The sequence below is a fragment of the Argopecten irradians genome, chromosome 11 (genome assembly GCF_041381155.1).
Source record: "Argopecten irradians isolate NY chromosome 11, Ai_NY, whole genome shotgun sequence".
NCBI classification, from domain to species: Eukaryota; Metazoa; Mollusca; class Bivalvia; order Pectinida; family Pectinidae; genus Argopecten; species Argopecten irradians.
This window is the reverse complement of record NC_091144.1, coordinates 13823055-13845883: the sequence shown is the minus strand read 5'-3', so window position 1 is coordinate 13845883 and position 22829 is coordinate 13823055. Positions and strand designations below refer to the sequence as shown.

At 35.9% G+C, this 22829-nt stretch overlaps 1 protein-coding gene across 1 annotated transcript; it reads right to left on the bottom strand.

Annotated features, from left to right (window-relative positions):
* Positions 1 to 7485: 7485 nt before the first annotated feature.
* LOC138334798 (heme A synthase COX15-like) lies at positions 7486 to 22620 on the bottom strand. Its single transcript, XM_069283529.1, has 10 exons — positions 22413 to 22620; positions 18281 to 18379; positions 17458 to 17618; positions 16793 to 16915; positions 16145 to 16337; positions 15658 to 15825; positions 10877 to 10964; positions 9622 to 9776; positions 8524 to 8637; positions 7486 to 8412 (listed from the first exon to the last, which is right to left on the bottom strand). The coding sequence occupies exons 1-10, from the start codon at positions 22491 to 22493 to the stop codon at positions 8281 to 8283; spliced, it is 1314 nt and encodes a 437-aa protein (XP_069139630.1). The 5' UTR covers positions 22494 to 22620; the 3' UTR covers positions 7486 to 8280.
* Between the last annotated feature and the right edge of the window lie 209 nt (positions 22621 to 22829).

Sequence of the window (22829 nt, the reverse complement as noted above, 5' to 3'; positions counted from 1 at the left end):
CAGAGCCAGCTGGCAAAATTGGACATGGCCAATTAATACTGTTCAAAATTCAGAAATGATATCTTCAAAATTCTTTAGAAGCACAAACACTTGTGATCTCAGACAATGATTTACTCACATGAATAAAACAAAGTCAACATGAACGGTGTCCCCTGTTGCAGTAGGCAGGCAAGCCAATCATAATGGTCGCCATTTTGTTTAGTCAAAGATAACAATGAAACCGGACACGTGTAGAACAAAACATCCGGATTTTATTAAATATCATTTTAAATATTTTTTAGTAATATGATTTTATTAATTATCAGATATTAATTATATTATTACAAAAAAACATCATAAGTATTATTGAATAACAATATGAAAATAATAAATAGATATGCATGTGTTAGGGCACACTGTTGGGTCCATAATTATAAAATTCTCAGATCCCCCTGTGTTGGGTACTCTGGTGGGTCAATAATTATAAAATCTATAACTTATTCTCAGATCCCTGTGTTAGGGCACACTGTTGAGTAGATAATCATAAAATCTATAACTTATTCTCAGATCCCTGTGTTAGGGCACACTGTTGGGTCCATAATTATAAAATTCTCAGATCCCTGTGTTGGGCACACTGTTGAGTAGATAATTACAAAATCTATAACTATTTCTCAGATCCATGTGTACTAGTTCACAGTATTATTGGTTAAATCCCATTCCATTTGACATATTATTAAACAAAGAAGACTCGTAAAAAATCAAAACCCATGATATATAACAAAACATCGAAGACCAATACATTAGTGATATAATTGCATGTACTGAGAATGAGTTGGCGTGAGTGTTCTGCAAACTATTTTTTTTTTAAATGAAGAAATGAAAGACAAAAGCCCTCCAGATTTTCTAACCAACCCCATTCAATCTTGACTCTTGACACATTCGATTTGTCTTCAAGTTTTTTTTTTTTTTTGGTTCAAATTATTTTGTTTTATTAAAAAATCTAAATATTACACCACATTAGTGTCCTTACACAGGAGGAGATTAATTTAACACACTTTTTCACATTACATTTTTTAACATAATTACATACAATCCTTGTACACATCTATAGACAGTGGAGTCGACCCAAACAGTAAATTGAGTACGCAAATTGGCCGCTAAGTTGGCGCGCGAGCGCCTTAGTATTTTGGTGTTTTGATGGTCTATTTTGATGATTTTCCGAGCGCCTTCTGTGAATGTGGGGTCCGGGAGACTCTCACGGGGAAAATATTACGATTCAGAATGGCTGAGATAAGTTTTACGATGTATTTTGATAATTTTAAAGTGTTCTTAAAAGGGTAATTTTTCGATTTAAAGTTACTTGCATTTAGAAATGATAATAGCCATAGTAGAAGTTGGTCATGCGGATGCGCTTTATGAAAAAAAACGTGTATTTTAATAAGGGGTAACCCTTGCCGAAATTCGCAAATCTCGCGATGGTGCAAGTATATATGTATTGCAGCATTATTACCGCTATATTTCTGCAATATTGCTGCAACTGTGTGCCAGAGGCCTTATATTTCTGTAAGGGATGTTTCATACAAAACATGGATGCATTAATCCGCTCAAGGGTTAAGGAGGAGTAGGCTTTTAAAGCCAAATTTCATCAAAATTCCCCCTTCTGAGCCCCGCTCCTAGGACCCCAGGGGTCGGACCTAATTTGGTTTATATTAATCAAAGTACTGAAAGTACTGAAGAAGGCGTTGCTCAGATTCTAGACAGGGTAATGATCTATTGAAATATTAAAGATAGATCATAATAGAGGTAATAGTACATGTTCAGGTTATTTTCAATCAATATGGATTGAAATAACAGATTGAGAATTCCGTGCTTTCGCAGAATGACTGTTGTTTATTTTGTGATAATGTGGATCAAATATTTGCAAATTGGTTAAATCATGGAACTGTTTAATCTTATAAGGTTGTTAAAAATAAATGCTCCAAAGATCTTGAAAATATTGTATGAGAAATAAATATGAACAATGAATAATGATATATAGAATAAAAATGATGCAAGACTAATGTATATTCCTTTCGAAAATTTGTGTTGGTTTTTACATGTTTTAAATTTCAACCATGGTTTGAACTTTCTACCATCTGGGCAAAGTGTGCGAAAGTGGTAGTTACGCTCCTGCTGAGCTCAGCATATACTGGCAGTAGAACTACTGGCTAACTCATTGTCAATTTAATGTGACCAGGTGTGTTGGGATGCTTGGGTGTCTTCAGCGGCATGTTCCAGTGATATCATTATACATGTAGCACAATGAAAGGGCAAGAGTTCCACTATACAAGAAGACCCAACAAATACAGCGCAGTCTGTGCATGCTACACACAACATACATTGGAGGCCGTCCATGCCATTAATGAACCCAACAATCAAATATTGCCAAATCCAGTGTCAATCTGTCAATGTTAACAACAGTGTAAGTTGAAGTTGAAATCAATGTCCAACAATTTTCTCTCAAGGGATATTCCATTAAAACCCAACTCAGGATATTAGGTATAAACATTGATACCCCTGATGAAGTTAAAACTGGATTGGAATAATACATTTTGTTGCAATGAAAGTACTAGTTAATATCTTACCGGTATATCCCTTTGTATAGAATATACAACATCTGCAAATAAACACGATATTGTCTTCACAGTTTTACAGATCAAGTGACTCTTTTAGACAGATAAAACTTTTAACTTATCAAATAACATTCAAGCATACCATGTATCTACAAAATGTACATCGACTATCAAGTGAACATATCTGCCGATAACCCTTTACCACAAGCAAACTAGTAGACTGCATCATCATGCTTCCATGAGGAAAGTATACAATGCTCAACACGAACATTGTTGCAACATCTGTCAAGTGTATGCACCATCTCAATAGCACTTTGTGAAGTTTCAGTCTGGATTGATAATACTTTTTAAAGTTAGATTTATTTACTTTTATATTTATTTTTGAGAAATGTTTTGTTAATAATTTTGCTTCAGAATGAATCAAACTACACAGTGATGCTATCATTTTCAAATATTATTCGACATGAGGACTTCAAAAAATTAAAAAAAAAACGTTTACATGTCAGAAAAATGGGCGATTTTCTCTGTCGGAAATACTCAAAATATTGCCGATTTTTTATAACTTAAAAAACAATATATGCACAAATTACCTAAAATATCGTAAAAAACTAATTAATATCTGCATCGTGGCTCCGTCAATATATTTGCTCTGTAAAACACTGTTATTTCTGCTTCGTCCGTGCCGATTCACCGTCCGTTCACCGCTTCTTTCACTTTCTATCGTTTATTGTCAGTTGAATTATTTTTACTTACAAACACGATTATATGCAATTACTGTTAGATTCGGGGTTTGTAAGTTAGTCTGACGTAGGTTAGTAAGGCTAACAGATGCAGCGTACTCACTAGTATAAGTACCGATATTGAGACACACTTTCGGTTAGAATAATTAATACCTTATTGTAACATTGAAAATAGGTCTGAAGTAATTAAGTTGGAAATTATAATGTGACTGAAACATGTGATAAACGGAGAACCTCTGTCTGCTGTATAATACACAACGTACGTTGCAATACACAGTGTAAAGTTATCTCCCGTAGTTCCGGAAACTGTCGATACTGAGGATTTACCAAGGTATAGTGTTCCGGTGATCATTGAAAACCAAAGTGATTCAATGATGGCAGGCATGTATTACACACGCCTCAATAAAAATGACAGTCCTTCCCCTACAATGTTTTACACAAAATATGGATGAAATCCACTCAAGGGTTAAGGATCGAGGAGTATGATACCAACCATGAAATAAGTTTTGAGGTACTTTTATGTATTCAATGAATTGCAGACGAAAATTTGAAAAACAGGAGGTTGGCCCAGCAACAATCTTTCAATTTTTTTTTCATACTGATCAGCATCCCTCCTTTTCCCCTTTATACTAATTTCCATTGAAAGCAGAGACCGAAATAAAAAAAGAGGAAGTTGGCCCAGCGGCCATCTTGGAATACAAAAATCTTTATAAAAAATGTTTGCATATTGTTCGCCATCCCTTAAAACCTCTATTGACCAATTTTCATTAAGATCAGAGACCGAAACCTGAAAACAGGAAGTGGGCCAGCGGCCATCTTGAATAACCAAAATCTTTAACAAAAACGTTTGCATGTTTTTTGCCATCCTTTAAAACTCCTAAAGACCAATTTTCATGGAGATCAGAGACCGAAACCTGAAAACATGAAGTGGGCCAGGGACCATCTTGGAATACCGAAATCTTTACAAAAATGTTTGCATGTTGTTCGCCATCCCTTAAAACCCCTATAGACCAATTTTCATTGAGATCAGAGACCGAAACCTGAAAACAGGGAGTAGGCCAGTGGCCATCTTGGAATACCAAAATCTTTATATAAAATATGATTGTCCTTCCCTAATGATGTTTTACACCAAATATGTTAGAAAGCCATTCAAGGTTAAGGAGGAGTAGTATTTTAAACCAAATTTCATCAAAGTAAGAAAATTTCCCCTTTTGGGGCCCCGCCCCTCTGTCCCTACGGGTCGGACCCATCTCATTTATATAAAATGTGATTGTCCTTCCCAAATGTTGTTTCACGCCAAATATGGATGAAATCCATCTAAGGATGAAGGAGGAGTAGGATTTTAAAGCTTCCTCTTTTGGGGCCCTGCCCCTCTGCCCCTAGGGTTCGGACCCATCTCATTTATATACCCGAGGGATCTTGGCGCCCACCAAAGAATGATCTGGGTCTGACAATGGAAAAAGGGATCTTTTCCCTGCTTTTCAGACTTTTTCAAACACACTATATATAAAATTTGAGAAAGATCCCTTCAGCACTTTTTGAGAAATAGCGGTAACAAACTTTAAGTATCAAAATCCAAGATGGCCACCTGTCGGCCATCTTGTTCACCGATCGGTCCCAAAATGCAATATGCACAACTAGGGTCCTAGGGGAACCTGTATATGAAATTTGAGAAAGATCCCTTCAGCACTTTTTGAGAAATAGCGGTAACAAACTTCAACTATCAAAATCCAAGATGGCCGCCTGTCGGCCATCTTGTTCACCGATCGGTCCCAAAATGCAATATGCACAACTAGGGTCCTAGGGGAACCTGTATAGGAAATTTGAGAAAGATCCCTTCAGCACTTTTTGAGAAATAGCGGTAACAAACTTCAACTATCAAAATCCAAGATGGCCGCCTGTCGGCCATCTTGTTGACCGATTGGTCCCAAAATACAATATGCACAACAAGGGTCCTAGGGGAACCTGTGTATGAAATTTGAGAAAGATCCCTTCAGCGCTTTTTGAGAAATAGCGGTAACAAACTTCAACTATCAAAATCCAAGATGGCCGCCTGTCGGCCATCTTGTTGACCGATCAGTCCCAAAATGCAATATGCAAAACAAGGACCCTAGGGGAACCTATATATGAAATTTGAGAAAGATCCCTTCAGTACTTTTTGAGAAATAGCGGTAACAAACTTGAACTATCAAAATCCAAGATGGCCGCCTGTCGACCATCTTGTTCACCGATTGGTCCCAAAATGCAATATGCACAACTAGGGTCCTAGGGGAACCTGTATATGAAATTTGAGAAAGATCCCTTCAGCACTTTTTGAGAAATAGCGGTAACAAACTTCAACTATCAAAATCCAAGATGGCCGACTGTCGGCCATCTTGTTGACCGATCGGTCCCAAAATGCAATATGCACAACTAGGGTCCTAGGGGAACCTACATATGGAATTTGAGAAAGATCCTTTCAGCACTTTCTGAGGAATAGCGGTAACAAGAATTGTTAACGGACGGACGGACAACGGACCACGGACAAAAGGCGATTTGAATAGCCCACCATCTGATGATGGTGGGCTAAAAATATGATTGTCCTTCCTAAATGATGTTTCACACCAAATATGGATGAAATCCATCTAAGGATGAAGGAGGAGTAGGATTTAAAAGCTTAAATTAAGAAATTTCTCCTTTTGGGACCCGCCCCTCTGGCCCTAGGAGTCAGACCTATTTCATCTATATAAAATATGATTGCCTTCCCCAATGATGTTTCACACTAAATATGAATGTAATTCACTAAATGGTTAAGGAGGAGTAGTATTTTAAACCAAATTTCATCAAAGTAAGAAAATTTCCCCTTTTGGGGCCCCACCCATTGTCCTTCCCAAATGTTGTTTCACACCAAATATGGATGAAATCCATCTAAGGATGAAGGAGGAGTAGGATTTTAAACTTAAATTAAGAAAATTTCCTCTTTTTGGGCCCCACCCATCTGCCCCTAGGGGTCGGACCCATCTCATTTATATAAAATGTGATTGTCCTTCCCAAATGTTGTTTCACACCAAATATGGATGAAATCCATCTAAGGATGAAGGAGGAGTAGGATTTTAAACTTAAATTAAGAAAATTTCCTCTTTTGGGGCCCCACCCATCTGCCCCTAGGGGTCGGACCCATCTCATTTATATAAAATGTGATTGTCCTTCCCAAATGTTGTTTCACACCAAATATGGATGAAATCCATCTAAGGATGAAGGAGGAGTAGGATTTTAAACTTAAATTAAGAAAATTTCCTCTTTTTGGGCCCCACCCATCTGCCCCTAGGGGTCGGACCTATCTTGTTTATATAAAATATGATTGTCCTTCCCCAATGATGTTTCACACCAAATATGGATGTAATTCACTCAAGGGTTAAGGAGGAGTAGGCTTTTGTATAAATAGTCTTACGCACGACGCACGACGACGGAAAAAACACAATATAGTATATAGGGGTATTTTTTAAATGTGTATACTATACTATATATATTGACAGAATGTCAAACTCCTCGGCCCATATGTAGGTTCAGAGAGGAAGTAATTTATATGAAAATAGTAGCCTAATTGACGTTTTTGGTCCCAGGGTGTCAGCCCTATCATTTGTACAATTTCAAATCCCAACCCTATAAGGATGCTACCATTGCATTATGAGTGCTATTCATGCTTAGTTTCAGAGAAGTTGTTTATATGGTAACAGCCAAATTGACCCCTTTTGACCCCGCCTCCCAGGCCCAAAGGTGGGGTCAGCCCATTCATTTGTACAATTTTGAATCCCCATCCTATAAGGATGCTACCATTGCATTATGGGTGCTATCCCTATCTAGTTGCAGAGAAGAAGTCGTTTATATGGAAATAGCCAAATTGCCCCCTTTTGACCCTGCCCCTCAGGCCCCGGGGGGTCAGCCTCATCATTTGTACAATTTTAAGTAAGTAGCCCATAAGGATACTTCCAGTCAAATTTTGTTGAAATCTGACCAGCGGTTATGGAGAAGAAGTCGAGTGTTGACGGACGCAGACGCGATGGTATCCTTCGGACCAGGTGAGCTATAACCAATAATGTAAATTTTTTAAAGCATATACACATGCAAAAAAGTGGATGAATAGAAAACTAATAAGGAAAAGTGAACACAAAGACTCCTTTTAATTTTTTATATGAAAAGACTTATAAATATATCCATAAAGATTGTATTTTATATATGTACATAGTTTAATGAACAATTGAATGAAACAAAAATCAAATCAAAGAGTGGTGTTATACCCATTCTCTCATATCAAACAGGGCCTTTCAGCACCTTTAGCTTCAATTTCTAGTGCTTCATAAAACTAAAACACGCTGACGCTAATGTGTATGTTCTGAACATGTTAATATTGCCACAGTTGAGGTTAAAGGGGTACATACTGTGCTTTTATTGATTAAAATACCTTGTTTAAAGCATTACACTCCATATTTTATGTGAGAGAAGAAAAGCATGGAAGCATTAATAGACTTGTCTTCTTGCTTTCTTTCTTCTAAGCAAGCCTCAAGACCGTACTCCATCATGCAGCTATAATGGTATACATAATGCTAGAATGTATAAAATCAACATAAATATTTTGAAACAGAAATAAAAACTTCTGAATAACACTGCACAACACTTGTTTCCTACTGTAACAGGAATTTCCTTCAAGGACACAGAGAGATCACAAGGACACAATTCAAACACTTTCATCTCATGGAAATAGCTAGACATAACCAGCATCACAAATATTAAATAAATGTGGTTGATTCTAACAGATCAATAATCTGGAAATATCTTTCAAGAGGCTGTCATGAACAGTAACAAATGTAGATATCAGGATACTCCTAAGCAGCATCCTCTCTAACCAAACATTTCTTTGTAGTACTAGTACTAAAAAACGTTTTGAGAGCTAACTCTCTCCTTCATATAAATCACTTCGGCATTCGCTTCAGTTCGTGGGCCACCCAGATAGCAAAGCTGAGAAGAACCAATGATCCAGACTGGTGGGTGGCTGCTAGGTGAGTGGGGACATACGTCAAAAGTGTTGATATTCCAAGTGTCGCCTGGCAAAAGATAAAACCTTGTATCAGATATGGATAAGAGTTATTGTTATGCATGTTGAGCATAGAATGAAATGATTTCATTGTTATTTATTTAATTAATGAAGCATATACCTGTACAAAAACCATTCCAAGGAGACAGTTACAAGCCAACTTTGCCCTCGGTGGAAGAGGGACCCTTCTGCTCATCAACCAGAATCCAAAAATCAGTGCCACAGTGGAATGAGCCTAAAGAAAACAATTTATGATTTAATATAGATGTGAAAAAGAAATTCTTTAAAATTGAATGTAAATCTATTGTTACGTCACCATTACATGATGTCATTTTAATGTTGCGTTTCAACAAGACATCAAAATATCAGACATGAGCCGGACAGGTTTTATCAGAAATTCTGCCCTCTTTTTTATTTTCAGCATTTCCATTCTATTTAACATGATTAATCTCCTTCTTGCATCATAATCAGGGTTTTAAAACACATTCTGACAATAAGAATTCCCACATGGCATTATCTACCACTAAATTCAACAAAATCAGAAATGTCACTCTCTTTAATCAGAATTTGAGCTTTCATAATCTTCAATACAATGAACACTTCAACACAATCAGGACATACTCTTTGCCACAAACAGTATAGGAAATTTAGGACATGTACATGTACAAAGCATATTTCAACCCATCTCATCCAAAGCAGGATTTCAACAATCAGGAAATCCACCCTCTTCAGCACATTCAGCATGTCTCCCATCCTTATTCTAATGGTATATATACAATGTAGGTACTTTTACTCTCTTCATAACAATATATCTACATACACTCACTTTATAACAATTAGACCCTGTACCTTCCATTCTCAGCTTCCTGTCTTCCTCAGTAGAGTTCATGAACTTAAATAAAAACTTTGCTAACTAATCAATAAACTTTTTATCAGCTTAATCTTTTCAGTTTTTAACAAGAACTAGAAAGACTAAAGACTAGATACTGCAATATAACATGTCAGGATAGGTTTTATCTTAATTTTGTTCTGCAGCTGTATTTCAATTATAATGAAACTACATAGGAACCTATTACAAGGTCTCACTTTTATGAAACTGCCCTGAAAAGATGCTTTCCTTGTTTTCTTTCAACTAAAGAAATGCCAAAGCAAGTTGCTATGTGTTTACACTGTATCACAAAAATACAATCAAAATAATTTGACTTCATTTTAAACTTACCAATAATCTATGGTCAAACTGGACGGTTGTTGGATTTTCAAAAAAGTTCTTCCATGCCGGAAAGTGACTAAGGAGATCGGATGGAATCCATCTGTCGGCCATCTTTGGCCACGAGTTATATACAAGCCCAGCATCTAGACCAGCCACAAAGGCGCCTGTTCCAAAATTTCAATTTATTATAGTTTTTATCAAATCAATGTCACCACTTTTTATCACATATCAGCAACTTATACAGAAATGTCACCAAAAGATTGTCATCCTAACAGTTTATAGAGGGTCAGTAAATTTTATTATATTACCGGTACAATATGGTGGCTCTCACTTATCGCTTCAAAATTAAAATACATTCCCTTCAACTAAATATACCTTTTTATTAAAGTAACAAGAATTTCCAGCAGGATCTTGACGCCCATCAAAGAATGATCTATGTCTGACAATGGAAAAAGGTATCTTTTCCCAGCTTTTCAAACTTATTAAACATATTACATACAAAATTTGAGAAAGATCGCTTCATTGCTTTCTGAAAAACAGCGGTAACAAACTTCAAGGTTGAAATCCAAAATGGCAGCCAGTCGGCCATCTTGTTGACCTATCATTTACAAAATGCAATATGCACAAAAAGGACCCTAGGGGAACCTACATATGAAATTTGAGACAGATCCCAATGGTACTTTTTGAGAAATAGCGGTAACAAACTCTAACTATCAAAATCCAAGATGGCTGCCTAGTGGCCATTTTGTTGACCGATCGTTACAAAATGCAATATGAATAACTAGGGCACTAAGGAAATCTACATGTGAAATTTAAGAGAGATCCCTTCAGTTCCTTTTGAGAAATAGCAGTAACAAGCTTTAACTATCAAAATCCAAAATGACATCTTGTTGACTGATCGGTCCAAAATTGCAATATGTGCAGTTAGGGTCCTACAGGAACCTACATATAAAATATGAAAAAGATCCCTTCAGTCCTTGTTTAAGAAATACCTGTAACAAGAAAGGTTAACAGAGGGAAGGAGGGATGGATGCAAGGATGAAGGACCATGGACGAAAAGTGATTTGAATAGCCCACCATCTAATGATGGTGGGCGAAAAATATAGTTCACCGGTTAATCATGTGTGTTAATTGTAACACTTCAAAAACGTAAATTTCTTATATATACAACGGTATGTTTGAAAACATCTATCACAGCATTTGATGCCTAATAAAAAAAGAAGATAATTATTTAAATGATTAAAGGTGTAAATAATTGACTCACCTGACAGGGCAGTGATAAAGACAGCTGTGAGTACACCATGTGACATCCCTCTTAGTTTGCTGATCTGCTTCAGGTGAGTATTAGGTAACTAGAGACAACACAATCATCAAATGTTATAGGCAATAGGTAACACTATATATCACAGAATATCAAAACAAGGGCCCAATGGGCCCGAATCCCTCACTTGCAATCTAGTAATCATACATGGTTCAAACTTAACAAAAAGAGTAAATAAGAATTTATATCATCCCTAAGCACATTAGAGGCCTCTTTGCCTCTTGGATATTAAAAAGAAGTCATTTATATCATACATGGTTCAAACTTAACAAGAGGCCCATGGGCCTTAACTGTCATCTGACTATTAGTACAATACAACATAGTCGTTTAAAGATTTTAGCCTATTTGACCTCTGTGACCTTGATTGAAGGTCAAGGTAATTCATTTGAACAAACTTGGTAGCCCTTCATCCCAGCATGCTACATGCTCAATATCAGTACCCTGGGCTTCTGGTCCTTGAGAATAAGTCATTAAGAGATTATAGTCTATTTGCCACCCGTGACCTTAAATGAAGATCAAGGTCATTCATTTGAATAAACTTGATAGCCCTTCATCCAAGCATGCTGCATGCCCAATATCAGCACCCTTGGCCTTCTGGTTCTTGAGAAGAAGTCATTTAAAGATTTTAGCCTATTTGAGCCCCGTGACCTTGAATGAAAATCAAGCATTCATTGAACAAATGTACCTTCAAATTTCAAGCCAAGTTTTGGATGCTATATTCCCATTTCAGGACTAATAGGTCTCCAAGTTTTGGATGCTTTTTTTTTTAGCATTTGTATTTCTGTTTTGTAAACAAAATGTAAACATCAAAATAACTGCAACAAACAATTCATTTCATAAATACAAATGATTCCAAGACAATATTACATGCATTAGGGGTAAAACCCTGATGCAATATAATGTCTTCACGATTTTAACCCTTGATAGTGGAGCGGCTAAGGTCGATTTTTTGGCAAAATCGTTCAAAGTTTGAAGAAAGCATGAAACTTTGCATATGGCCTCTTTAGGACATAAGGGTTCAGGAAAACAAGAGGCCCAAAGGGCCTTAACCGTCATCTGACTACCTTGGCAATAGTAAAATTAATTATATAAGGTGTCACTTTGTCAGGACCATGTCAGGATCATTTTCAATTTCTTTCAACAAATTTTATTTCAAACAAGAGGCCCAACGGCCTTAACATATAGGAAATTAATTAGATATAGTGTCATGGTAGCCATCTTCTATTTGTGATCAACCAGAGATGTAACAATACTTTGTCGGGACCATGTCAGGATCATTTCATGCAAGTTTCAGCCAAATCGCACCGGTAGAACTTGATAAGAAGTTCAAAATGTGTTTTCAAAATGGCGGCTGTGGCAGCCATCTTGGATTTCAGATCAACCCGAAAAATAACAACACTTTGTTAGGACCATGTCAGGATCATTTCATGCAAGTTTCAGTCAAATCGCACCGGTAGAACTTGAGAAGAAGTTCAAAATGTGTTTTCAAGATGGAGGCTGTGGTGGCCATCTTGGATTTCAGATCGACCCGAAAAATAACAACAATTTGTCAGATGACCTAAAAATGGACCCCAAAAAATCATGTCCCCTGGCGGCCGCCATATTGGTTTTCAATATGGCCGTCAAAAACCAGCTTCTGCGACCCATATCTAGCGTTCTATACCATCTAGGCCAAAATTTTAAACGTCTACACCCATATCATTGACACTTAATTAAGAACATTCTGAGAGTGTTAAACTTCATGTAGAAGGACCGCCATTTTGTATTTCAAGATAGCCGCCAACTTTGCGAGCTATATCTGTATATAATACATTGAATGGCTAATCTAAATTTGAGCAACTAAACACATGCAAATATAGTGAGAGTATTTATATTTTTAGCCCACCATCATCAGATGGTGGGCTATTCAAATCGCCTTTCGTCCGTAGTCCGTCTGTCCGTAAACAATTCTTGTTACCACTATTTCTCAGAAAGTACTGAAGGTATATTTTTCAAATTCCATATGTAGGTTCCCCTAGGGCCCTAGTTGTGCAGATTGCATTTTGGGACCATTCGGTGATCACAATGGCAGACAGGCCGCCATCTTGGATTTTGATTGTTGAAGCTTGTTACCGCTCTTTCTTAGAAAGTACTGAAGTAATTTGTCTCAAATTGTATATGTGGGTTTCCCTGGGGCCCTAGTTGTGCATATTACATTTTGGGACTGATCGGTCAACAAGATGGCCGACCGGTAGCCATCTCTGATTTTGATAATTAAAGTTTGTTACTGTTAAATATCTCAGGAAGTACTGAAAGGATCTTTCTAAAATTTCTTATATAGTAATATGTAGTAAAATTTTGAAAAGCAGAGAAAAGATCCCTCTTTCTATTGTCAGACGCAGATCATTCTTTGGTGGGCATCAAGATCCCTCTGGGATCTCTTGGTGTAGTGTTTGATACATAAATAATTTTTTTCTTATTTTAACTTCAAAATGACCGCCAATTTAAGATCCCAGATGGCCGCTTGAATTCAAGTTGTCTCCGTATTTTACTCTGTAAGAGAAGAAAAAAGTTAAAATATTGATACATTGTACATTTGAAATGCATTGAATAATCTTGGAATAAATCCCTGAATTGCGACTCTACAGGTGTCATCAGATGATCATCTTTCATGTGCTTCATCGAGTCCTCAATGGAACATCTTAAAAGTCACAAATCAGCAGTGGTTGGCCAAATCTTTCTCCATCTATGGATAACACCCAGCTCTTAACTTGTCTCTTCTACTGCGATCAGTCGGACACCTTCACTCCTGTTTTGAAAGTACATCTACAGCTGATTTCTTCTCACTGCACATTACTTCCAATGTTGGAAATAGCTTTTAAGTTGAACATGCAGGAAACCAATTCCGACATTCTAGGGTATTGATATCTTCTACCAATCCTTTATACTTCCGCTTCCTACTTATTGTGGTTACAATCAGCAGCTGCACTTTCAGTCCTACTTTTTTTTCACATATCATTGTCAACCTAAACTAAAGTCGGCAAGGTTCCAGATGACAATATCAATAAATTAGTTTCCAGTCTATGTGGATCCCAATCTTGATTATACTCTCTATCATCTCCACATTTTGCACTTAGTTTTCATGACCATATATACTTTCTCCTTGAAGACTTACAGTTACATATATGGCTGCTATTTATTTTCACCCAGTCCTGCTTGGTACCGTATGCATGTTTTAATGATGGTGGCTATATGTATTTGGTCGATATAGTTTGCATTATCTCTGTTCTTAATTCAACACCTTCCTCATCTTTATTTCCTAAGCCTGCAAAGGAATTGGGAGTTCTAGCTCGGAAGCACAGCTTACATTTGTAAAAAATATGTCATAGACATATGTATGACTATCTTCGCAAGGACTTGTTTGTGGTTAATTTCTAGGGCCACTACTGTCAAATTGATAAATGTACCATAGGGTGTCATGTCAGACCAGGTAGACATCCAAGTTTTGGCGGCAAAACCTTACTATGAACTTACTTAAGTGGAGTGTCCTGATGTTTTTGGAGTCGTGCAGTATTGCATCAAACCAATTTGCCTTGCATTTTATCTGATTATAAAAGAGGGAATATCTTCCCCTGAATCCACATAAGATTTCCTGAGACCCGGTTGACGGCCGGACATGAACGTGGTTATGCAATATGAGTGCGGCCATCTCATCCATGAAACCATCTTTGATAGACGAATCCCAAATGATCTTGCATTCAGTACTTCTGTTTGCAGGTCTGATATTGCTCTTGTATGAGTGTTTCCAAAAATTATCAGCCAGTTTGGTTAATTTATGTACCTTTAATTATATATACGGACATCTAAAATTTCAGATTAGAGGCAATTTTGAAATTCAAATAAGAATCAAATTATTTTGTATCAAACGCTACAAAATATAAATACTCACTATATTTGCATTTTTTTTTATTTACTTAAAGTCAGCTAAGCCAATTGCTATATTATCATTATATACAAATACAGATAAATTTAGTAAATTGGCGGCCATCTTAGAATACAAAATGGCGTCCTTTTACATGAAGTTTAACACTACCAGAATGATCCTAAGAAATGCTAATAATAAGTTTCAATAATATGGGTGTAGACGTTTAAGAGTGTTACCTTGATTTTCACAAATAAATAGAGAAACAACTTTATACAGCAATGTTGGATTTCAAAATGGCGATCATTTTGAAATTAAAATAATAATCAAATTATCTATGTATCAAACACTATAAAAGTAAGGATATTCTCACTTTATTTGCTTAAAGTAAGCTCAGCCAATTAGGTGTATTTTATACAGATATAGTTCGCAAAGTTGGCAGCCATCTTGAAATTCAAAATGGCTGTCTGTCTCCATGAAATTTAACGCTACCAGAACGTTCCTAAGCATCAATAATTTGGGTGTACAAATTTAAAGTTTGGGTCTAGCTGGTATAGAACGTAAGATATGGGTCGCAGAAGGTGGTTTTTGGCGTCCATTTTGAAAACCAATATGGCGGCCACCAGGGGCCGTGATTTTTTAGGTCAATTTTTTACCTGAAACCTTATGTCCTAAAGAGGTCATATACAAAGTTTCATGCTTTCTTCAAAATTTGAACGATTTGCATTCTTAGCCGTTCCACTATGATAACTGTTACTTGTGAGTAGCGGGAGATTATATAAAGATGATAATGTTATTTAATTTTAGTTACATGTATACAAACCTTAGATGCTGGAAGGAGATGATTGAAAGCCTGATACAGGAAGAGAGAATACAGCAAAAAAGCCGAGCCCAAGTGACTGGCTAGTCTATACTGACTGACTCTGGGAACATCTGTAGGTTTGGCCTGTTCTTGTAATCCACTTTTCACCATATACCAGCCAAGAAATCCCTGAACATAAATAGAGTATAGATGTTAAGTTATAGAAACATCTGTATCATTCTCAATTAAATCACATTAAGGTTCTTGATAATTTTACTGAACTTCTAATAATGGTAAAAGATTAAATGTACCAGTTATAGTTAATCCTCTATATCTTTTATACAGATCAGATTTCTAGTTCATATTACTGTGACTAAATAAACTTTATATTATGCAATAAATAATCAATTTTGTAACCTTTAATCATTTGATCTCAACAAAACCATGCACATATTGAAACCTGTTTATGGAGGTGGTCGCCAAGGCAGGATTCCCTGTCATGAATTACCTGAAATCCTATGAGAGCAGTATAGATCGCCAGTCTTGGTTTCATTGCTTTTGACACCCATCCCTTCTTTAGGAAGTAAGCAGCTGGCAAAAGGAAGGTTAGTCCTACCATACGCCCCATCATTCGATGTGCATACTCCATATAAAATATAAACTTGAAGTCAGAAAGAGTCATCTCTTTTTGTTCATTCACGCTGAAACAAGTAAATCTATTTGTAATACTAAGAATGATGTGGTTTCGACAAGATATTTAGGTCATATAATAACAAATTGTAAACAGCCACCAATGTAATTAAAGTTCAAACAATTTTTATAGCATAAGAATATAAATTCAAAGTTATGCTTATTCTTTATATCGATTCATGACTGTCACAATCACAATTTTTGTATTAAAGTGAATCATAAAGTATATTTTAAAACCATTTGATTTCATTCAAATAATGCACAATACCTAAATAGCTATATTGCCATACAGTCAAATCTGTCTATAAAGATCACCCAAGGGACAGAGGATTAATAGTCTTTATAGTCAAGTGGTTTTTATAGGTGTTAATTGGTGTTAATTGGAACCTAGACAAATGATCCTAACAAACAAGTGTTCTTTATACAGAGGTGGTCACTAAGGCAGGATTTACTGTGCTACACTTACTATTTGTATTCAGGGAATTGTTTGTATCGTTCAAACTCTGCGACCCACTCCTCTTGGCTCCTGGGGGGCTTCATGTCTTTGAACAGTTTCCAGTCAACCATGGACAGGCCAGACTCTGTTAGTCTGTAGGTAATATTTTAAAATTGTGACTTTGAGAAATTTTATTGTTCATAGAAAAAAAGCTTCCAAGTGAGTGTTTTCTTCAGTAATTTTCAAAAGCGCATGTCTATTGTAAATCGTTTTTATATGTACCGACTTTGTGAATAATTGACCTAGACCTATATATTGATTATCTAGACACAACATATTAATACTGATTAATTAAATATTCATACTGTACTGATCATGATCATTTGAACACATAAGTAATGAGATAAGTACCACTTATTTACATGTACCTTGACAGCTTGTAGTTAGTATGATATATATATCAATAATGGACTAAAATAAATCCTGTACATTTGTATGGCATAAAACAGACATAATGCCCTTTAATTAAATAGCAAGGAAGGATCAAATTTAATGTGGATAAAAATGAAATTTGATGTAAAACAAAAAAAATATATATTATATCTTGCTTTCTCTGAGATTGCATCATAGATTGCATCATCATAATGTCCAAAGATAAATTCTCACAGCTTCATTAACAGAAGAGGACCACAGACCTGGTAACTCCTCCAAGTATCACTGTCCCAAACACCATTCCCGAGCACCCTACCAGCCACCATCCAATGGCCTTCTGTGTGTACTCTGGTAGAGCAGGACTTGTAGCCTGACTCGCCGATTTTCTTATCGCTGGTAGTAATCGCCATGATTGTGAAGTTGTCTGTAATCAAATCATTTAAAACAGAACACAATATTAATAAAATTGTTAGATTTTGATGTTAGATTTTGATTGGTGTGATATCTCGTTAACATCCAGGGTCATTGATGGACATGCCATGTTGGAAACCCACCAGTGATCGTTCTATCGGTTTTCAAAATGATAGAGCGAAGATTCGTGGGTTTCCAATAATGTTAGGTCCATGGGTAAACAGATCGTCATAACCTTCAAGCTAATGAATTGTTTATTATACCAAATATTGCGTCACAATACAGGCCTAACTTTACACTATTGGGTTAACATTCAGTACAGTTACTGTTACAGCTACTATATCTTCCTCAGCAAAAATCAACTCCCTTTAGCATGTTACATCATATAAAAATTATGTTGAGTGTAATTGTTTAATAGGTGTCTTTTTTCATAAGAATATTACTAATTTTTATGTCAAAGGCTAACTGAAGTATCATCTGCCATCCATTTTGTTTGTTAGCAGAACACCTTGGAGAGATCTGTTACACGAACAACAGCTCATACGTGTTACCAGTAACTGTATGTGGGGCTCTGCATGTGGGGAAACATGAGTTGTATGACTGTATGCACTATGCTTTAAAATACTTCTTTTTCATACGCAGCATATATGTATATGTACAATTTTGCATACTTACATTTTTTGGTGTTGATCTTAATGGGGTTCTTATCATAGAATGGAAATTCCTTCGAGTGGCAGTGTTGAAGCTTGAAAATAATTGAGGAACCAACTTACTCTGAAATATAAAAACATCATACATGTATATTTGGTGCTTAATTTCATAAAAACTATTTGAACGATTGAAATGTTGCAATATCACATATTTTACAAATGTCATCAAAGGCCGATTATCTTTCTAAAACAATTTTTTTTAAATAAAAATTATATATATTGATGACCTAAGATGAGGTAATTAAGTTAATAATCAACACCAAACAAATGCAAGAATTCCTGCCTAATCTCTATTAATTAACAGTGTAGATTTATTTACCCGGTATGTCTTTTGTTGCATGGCACATTGATAGCCAACTAGTTACATTATATAATTATAATGCATCATCACATGGTATTTAGCACAACAGCAATCAACTTTTGCAATGCTACAAATTTTCAACCTTGTTTCACATTCCCATTTTAAAAGTTAAAGGTCACCTCAACATGACTCCTATAGTTAGCCAATCAGCATGACTTCTATTCCCAATTTGCCTATTACAGAGTTATCTGCACTTGCAGGTAGGTATTGATTATGACGTCATGTGTTTGGAAGAAAACAACGTGAATTGCGCTCACATAATAATGACGTAACAATCGATACCTACCCACAAGAGAGCGTAACTCTGTAATATGCAAAGACGGAATAGTTAGCCAATCAGCATGTCACCTATGAAATCTTTGGTGTAGTTAAATTGGAAATATTAATGACCACTAGCACATACCGAATCGTTGTGATGACATAGCTCTGAACGACTGACAGAGGATTTTAGTCAGATGGTCAAGTAGAGGCAGGATATCGTATCATAATATTCATATTTGATTAAGTTCTACATGTACATCCTGAAGTGTTCGGATTCTATGCCACGTGTCATTCTAAGGTGACCAGAACATGGTGTTGTTAGATCTTGTGTTGGAGCATATCATAGTGCATCGTAGTGGAGTGGAATTACAAGTTTGATTTTAATTACATTTTGTAGATTGAAACCTACAGTATTCAGTACCATTCATCAGCTGTCATGGTTACATTCAACTTTTGCAATGCTACAAATTTTCAACCTTGTTTCACATTCCCATTTTAAAAGTTAAAGGTCACCTCAACATGACTCCTATAGTTAGCCAATCAGCATGACTTCTATTCCCAATTTGCCTATTACAGAGTTATCTGCACTTGCAGGTAGGTATTGATTATGACGTCATGTGTTTGGAAGAAAACAACGTGAATTGCGCTCACATAATAATGACGTAACAATCGATACCTACCCACAAGAGAGCTAACTCTGTAATATGCAAAGACGGAATAGTTAGCCAATCAGCATGTCACCTATGAAATCTTTGGTGTAGTTAAATTGGAAATATTAATGACCACTAGCACATACCGAATCGTTGTGATGACATAGCTCTGAACGACTGACAGAGGATTTTAGTCAGATGGTCAAGTAGAGGCAGGATATCGTATCATAATATTCATATTTGATTAAGTTCTACATGTACATCCTGAAGTGTTCGGATTCTATGCCACGTGTCATTCTAAGGTGACCAGAACATGGTGTTGTTAGATCTTGTGTTGGAGCATATCATAGTGCATCGTAGTGGAGTGGAATTACAAGTTTGATTTTAATTACATTTTGTAGATTGAAACCTACAGTATTCAGTACCATTCATCAGCTGTCATGGTTACATTGGTTTGCACACACATGCATCTTTATGTAATTTGTCAACTTTATCTGTTAATGCTCACTTCTGAATACACAATCGTAAATGTGTAGCGGGACTGGACTGGTCAAACATCAATGACCAGGTTCAACTGTACTTATACAATATACATTTTTAGGTCATCTGAACTGAAGGGTCAGAATGACTTATATAGCTATAGTCATCATATTTCGTCCGTCGTTGTGCGCCGTCAGCCGTTTATAACTTTTCACATTTTGAACTTCTTCTCAAGTTCTACCAGCGATCCCGACATGGTCCCGACCACGTGTTGTTAGTTTTCTGGTTGATTCGATATCCAAGATGGCCACCACAGCCGTCATCTTGAAAACAAATTTTGAACTTCTTCTCAAGTTCTTATGAAATTAAGTGACCATTAACTGTCAATTCATGCAAAAAACACACAACAGCCAATGCCAATGCAATTCAATTCAGTCACTACGTTCACTGATATTGACTTTTTAATTGTTTGTTTGTTTGTTTTTTACTATTATTTTTAACATCAGGAGACGCCAAACATTCACAACTTGACAGTTAACATTTATGTATCAATTACATAATTTTTCTAGACGGGAATGTACATTGTACATAAACCGCTTATTGTCTGTGATCTTAGATATGGGTCTATATTGATATAAACTGTATCTTATTCTCAGATCCCTGTGTGTTTAGCGAAATAGACAAACAGTTCAGATATTGTTACAGATGTTGGTATCAACTAAACTTGATACTGAAATTAAGTGACCAACGTGTAAGCGTTCTGGTTCTATCATGCATACGAAATACATGCTTTATTTCAAGACTCATGGAAAACAATTACATATTATTGGACTTCAATGTCACGCTATTCATTGTATACATGTATATTGTAATTCTAATCAGACAAACTGGGTACCGTGGTGAGTGTGTATATATAGATTGTGTTGGAAACAACTTTAAGAAATATGTATATAATATAAACTTTATTTATTTTACATCAATTGAGAAACAAGTTATACAACTTATGTAAATCACTCTCGATGGCCCGGATGTAAGAAATATGTATATATCCAGTAAGAATGCAACTCTTACTAACTGTATGATATAAATACCCCTACTCTTCCATATATAGTAGAGCGGGACATAACGAAAGGTATGCGACAGACAATTTGTCCCATCCCATTTTAATGGCAGTGGTATTTATATCTATATCTTTAGTTTATTTTTGAGTATTTATAAACAAATAATTTCTTAACAATTATACGAATTGCATGCTTTATGAGTCACAATTTCATACCCTATATATAGATAGCTAAATACAGTACTGTAATCGGCGGAGGATGCTTGCTTTTCAAAAAAAAAACAAAAAAAAACCACTTTTTTTCTACACATTTTGTTATATATGCATTTAGATTTGGTTCCGTCGAACTTATAAAATATTTTATATTATATTATTTTGTTTTATTTTATTTTATATTAACATTTACTTCTTTTATATTCAATATTACAATGAAAACAGAAACAAATCAGCAGCAGAGTTACCTTCACAAATATGCATTCTACGTTATGTATATGATCGTCTTTCCTCACAACTTTATAACCCATAAAGTACATATAAATACATATCGGCAATAATTTTTTTTTAACATCCTTGAATTACAGAATTATCTATATTCTACGACCATGGTATTATCAGGCATCCCACTAAGCTTCCGCATGAAATGTTACTGATTTAAAGTCAATAAAAAAACAGAAAAAACAACATTGAAAAATGCTACATTCCCGGTCCGATGACGTGACGTTATACAATTGTCGATTGTGTTACTGTGACGTCATACATGTTCAAATTTTAAAGAGGTCTATTCCGCCTTGGCACTCTCTAAAGAAAAGCATGTGGCACTCAAAGAGTTAATTAATTTCCTATATTAACTTTTGCCAAGGAAGTTAGATGACCGTTAAGACACTTGAATCTCTTGTTATTGAACATGCCATCGTAGATTAGCTACTGTTGTAGCGGAAAAGATATCACCTTCTGAATGACTTCTGACTGACTTTAAAGATATCTTTTCCGCTACAACAGTAGCTACATTGTAGATGTACAGTGTGTATGATGTAACGGCTACAGGTAGATCAATCGAAGAGTGATCTAATTAGTGTTTGGAGGTCCCGGGTTCGAGCCTCGGGCTGGCGGCTACATTCTCTCCTCCCCTGTTATACAATGGCAATGTATTAATCAGAGGTCTGCAACATGACGAAAGAGTGCTATATATATAACACTCTACAAAGACCGAAGGACAAGAGCAGCAAGAGGATATCAAAACGATCACCGCTGCTAAAATGTAAACGTTTTACATGAGGAAACCTACCATCCTTGGGCCACCTTTTCCTGATTGAATGACATTTCTACTCGTAAATAAAGCTCGGTGAAATGCACAAATAGTTGACATCGTGTTCTTCAGCCAGAGTCACTAGGTAAAACTGGTTGCAAAACTGTGTTTTGTAACATGCCGTAGAGAACCTGATAATGGGGTCGTTATTGCGAAATTTAAAATCAATTTACGCACTTCCATGCAAGGTGCGTTAACTATTCATGTTAAACCGGAAATTTGACTTATTTTATAAAAACTTGTCCATAGTACGTTTTAAATTTCCGGACACATTTTAATGTTATGTAAAGTAATCAAGAAGTTGACATTACCTAACATTACTTACACAAACAAATTGCTTTAGTACTCTCGAACTTTTGTTTCGTGTTGGAAGCCTGCAGGTAATGGACAAGTATG

Excerpts from the sequence above, each read along its gene's own strand:
- LOC138334798 (XM_069283529.1), bottom strand. The coding sequence starts at position 22,493 with ATGTCAACTATTTGTGCATTTCACCGAGCTTTATTTACGAGTAGAAAT. Across the intron at positions 17,619-18,280 it reads TAAGATCAACACCAAAAAAT|ACAACTTCACAATCATGGCG; the intron begins GTAAGTATGCAA and ends ATTTGATTACAG. Across the intron at positions 16,338-16,792 it reads CAATTCCCTGAATACAAATA|CGTGAATGAACAAAAAGAGA; the intron begins GTAAGTGTAGCA and ends TACTTGTTTCAG.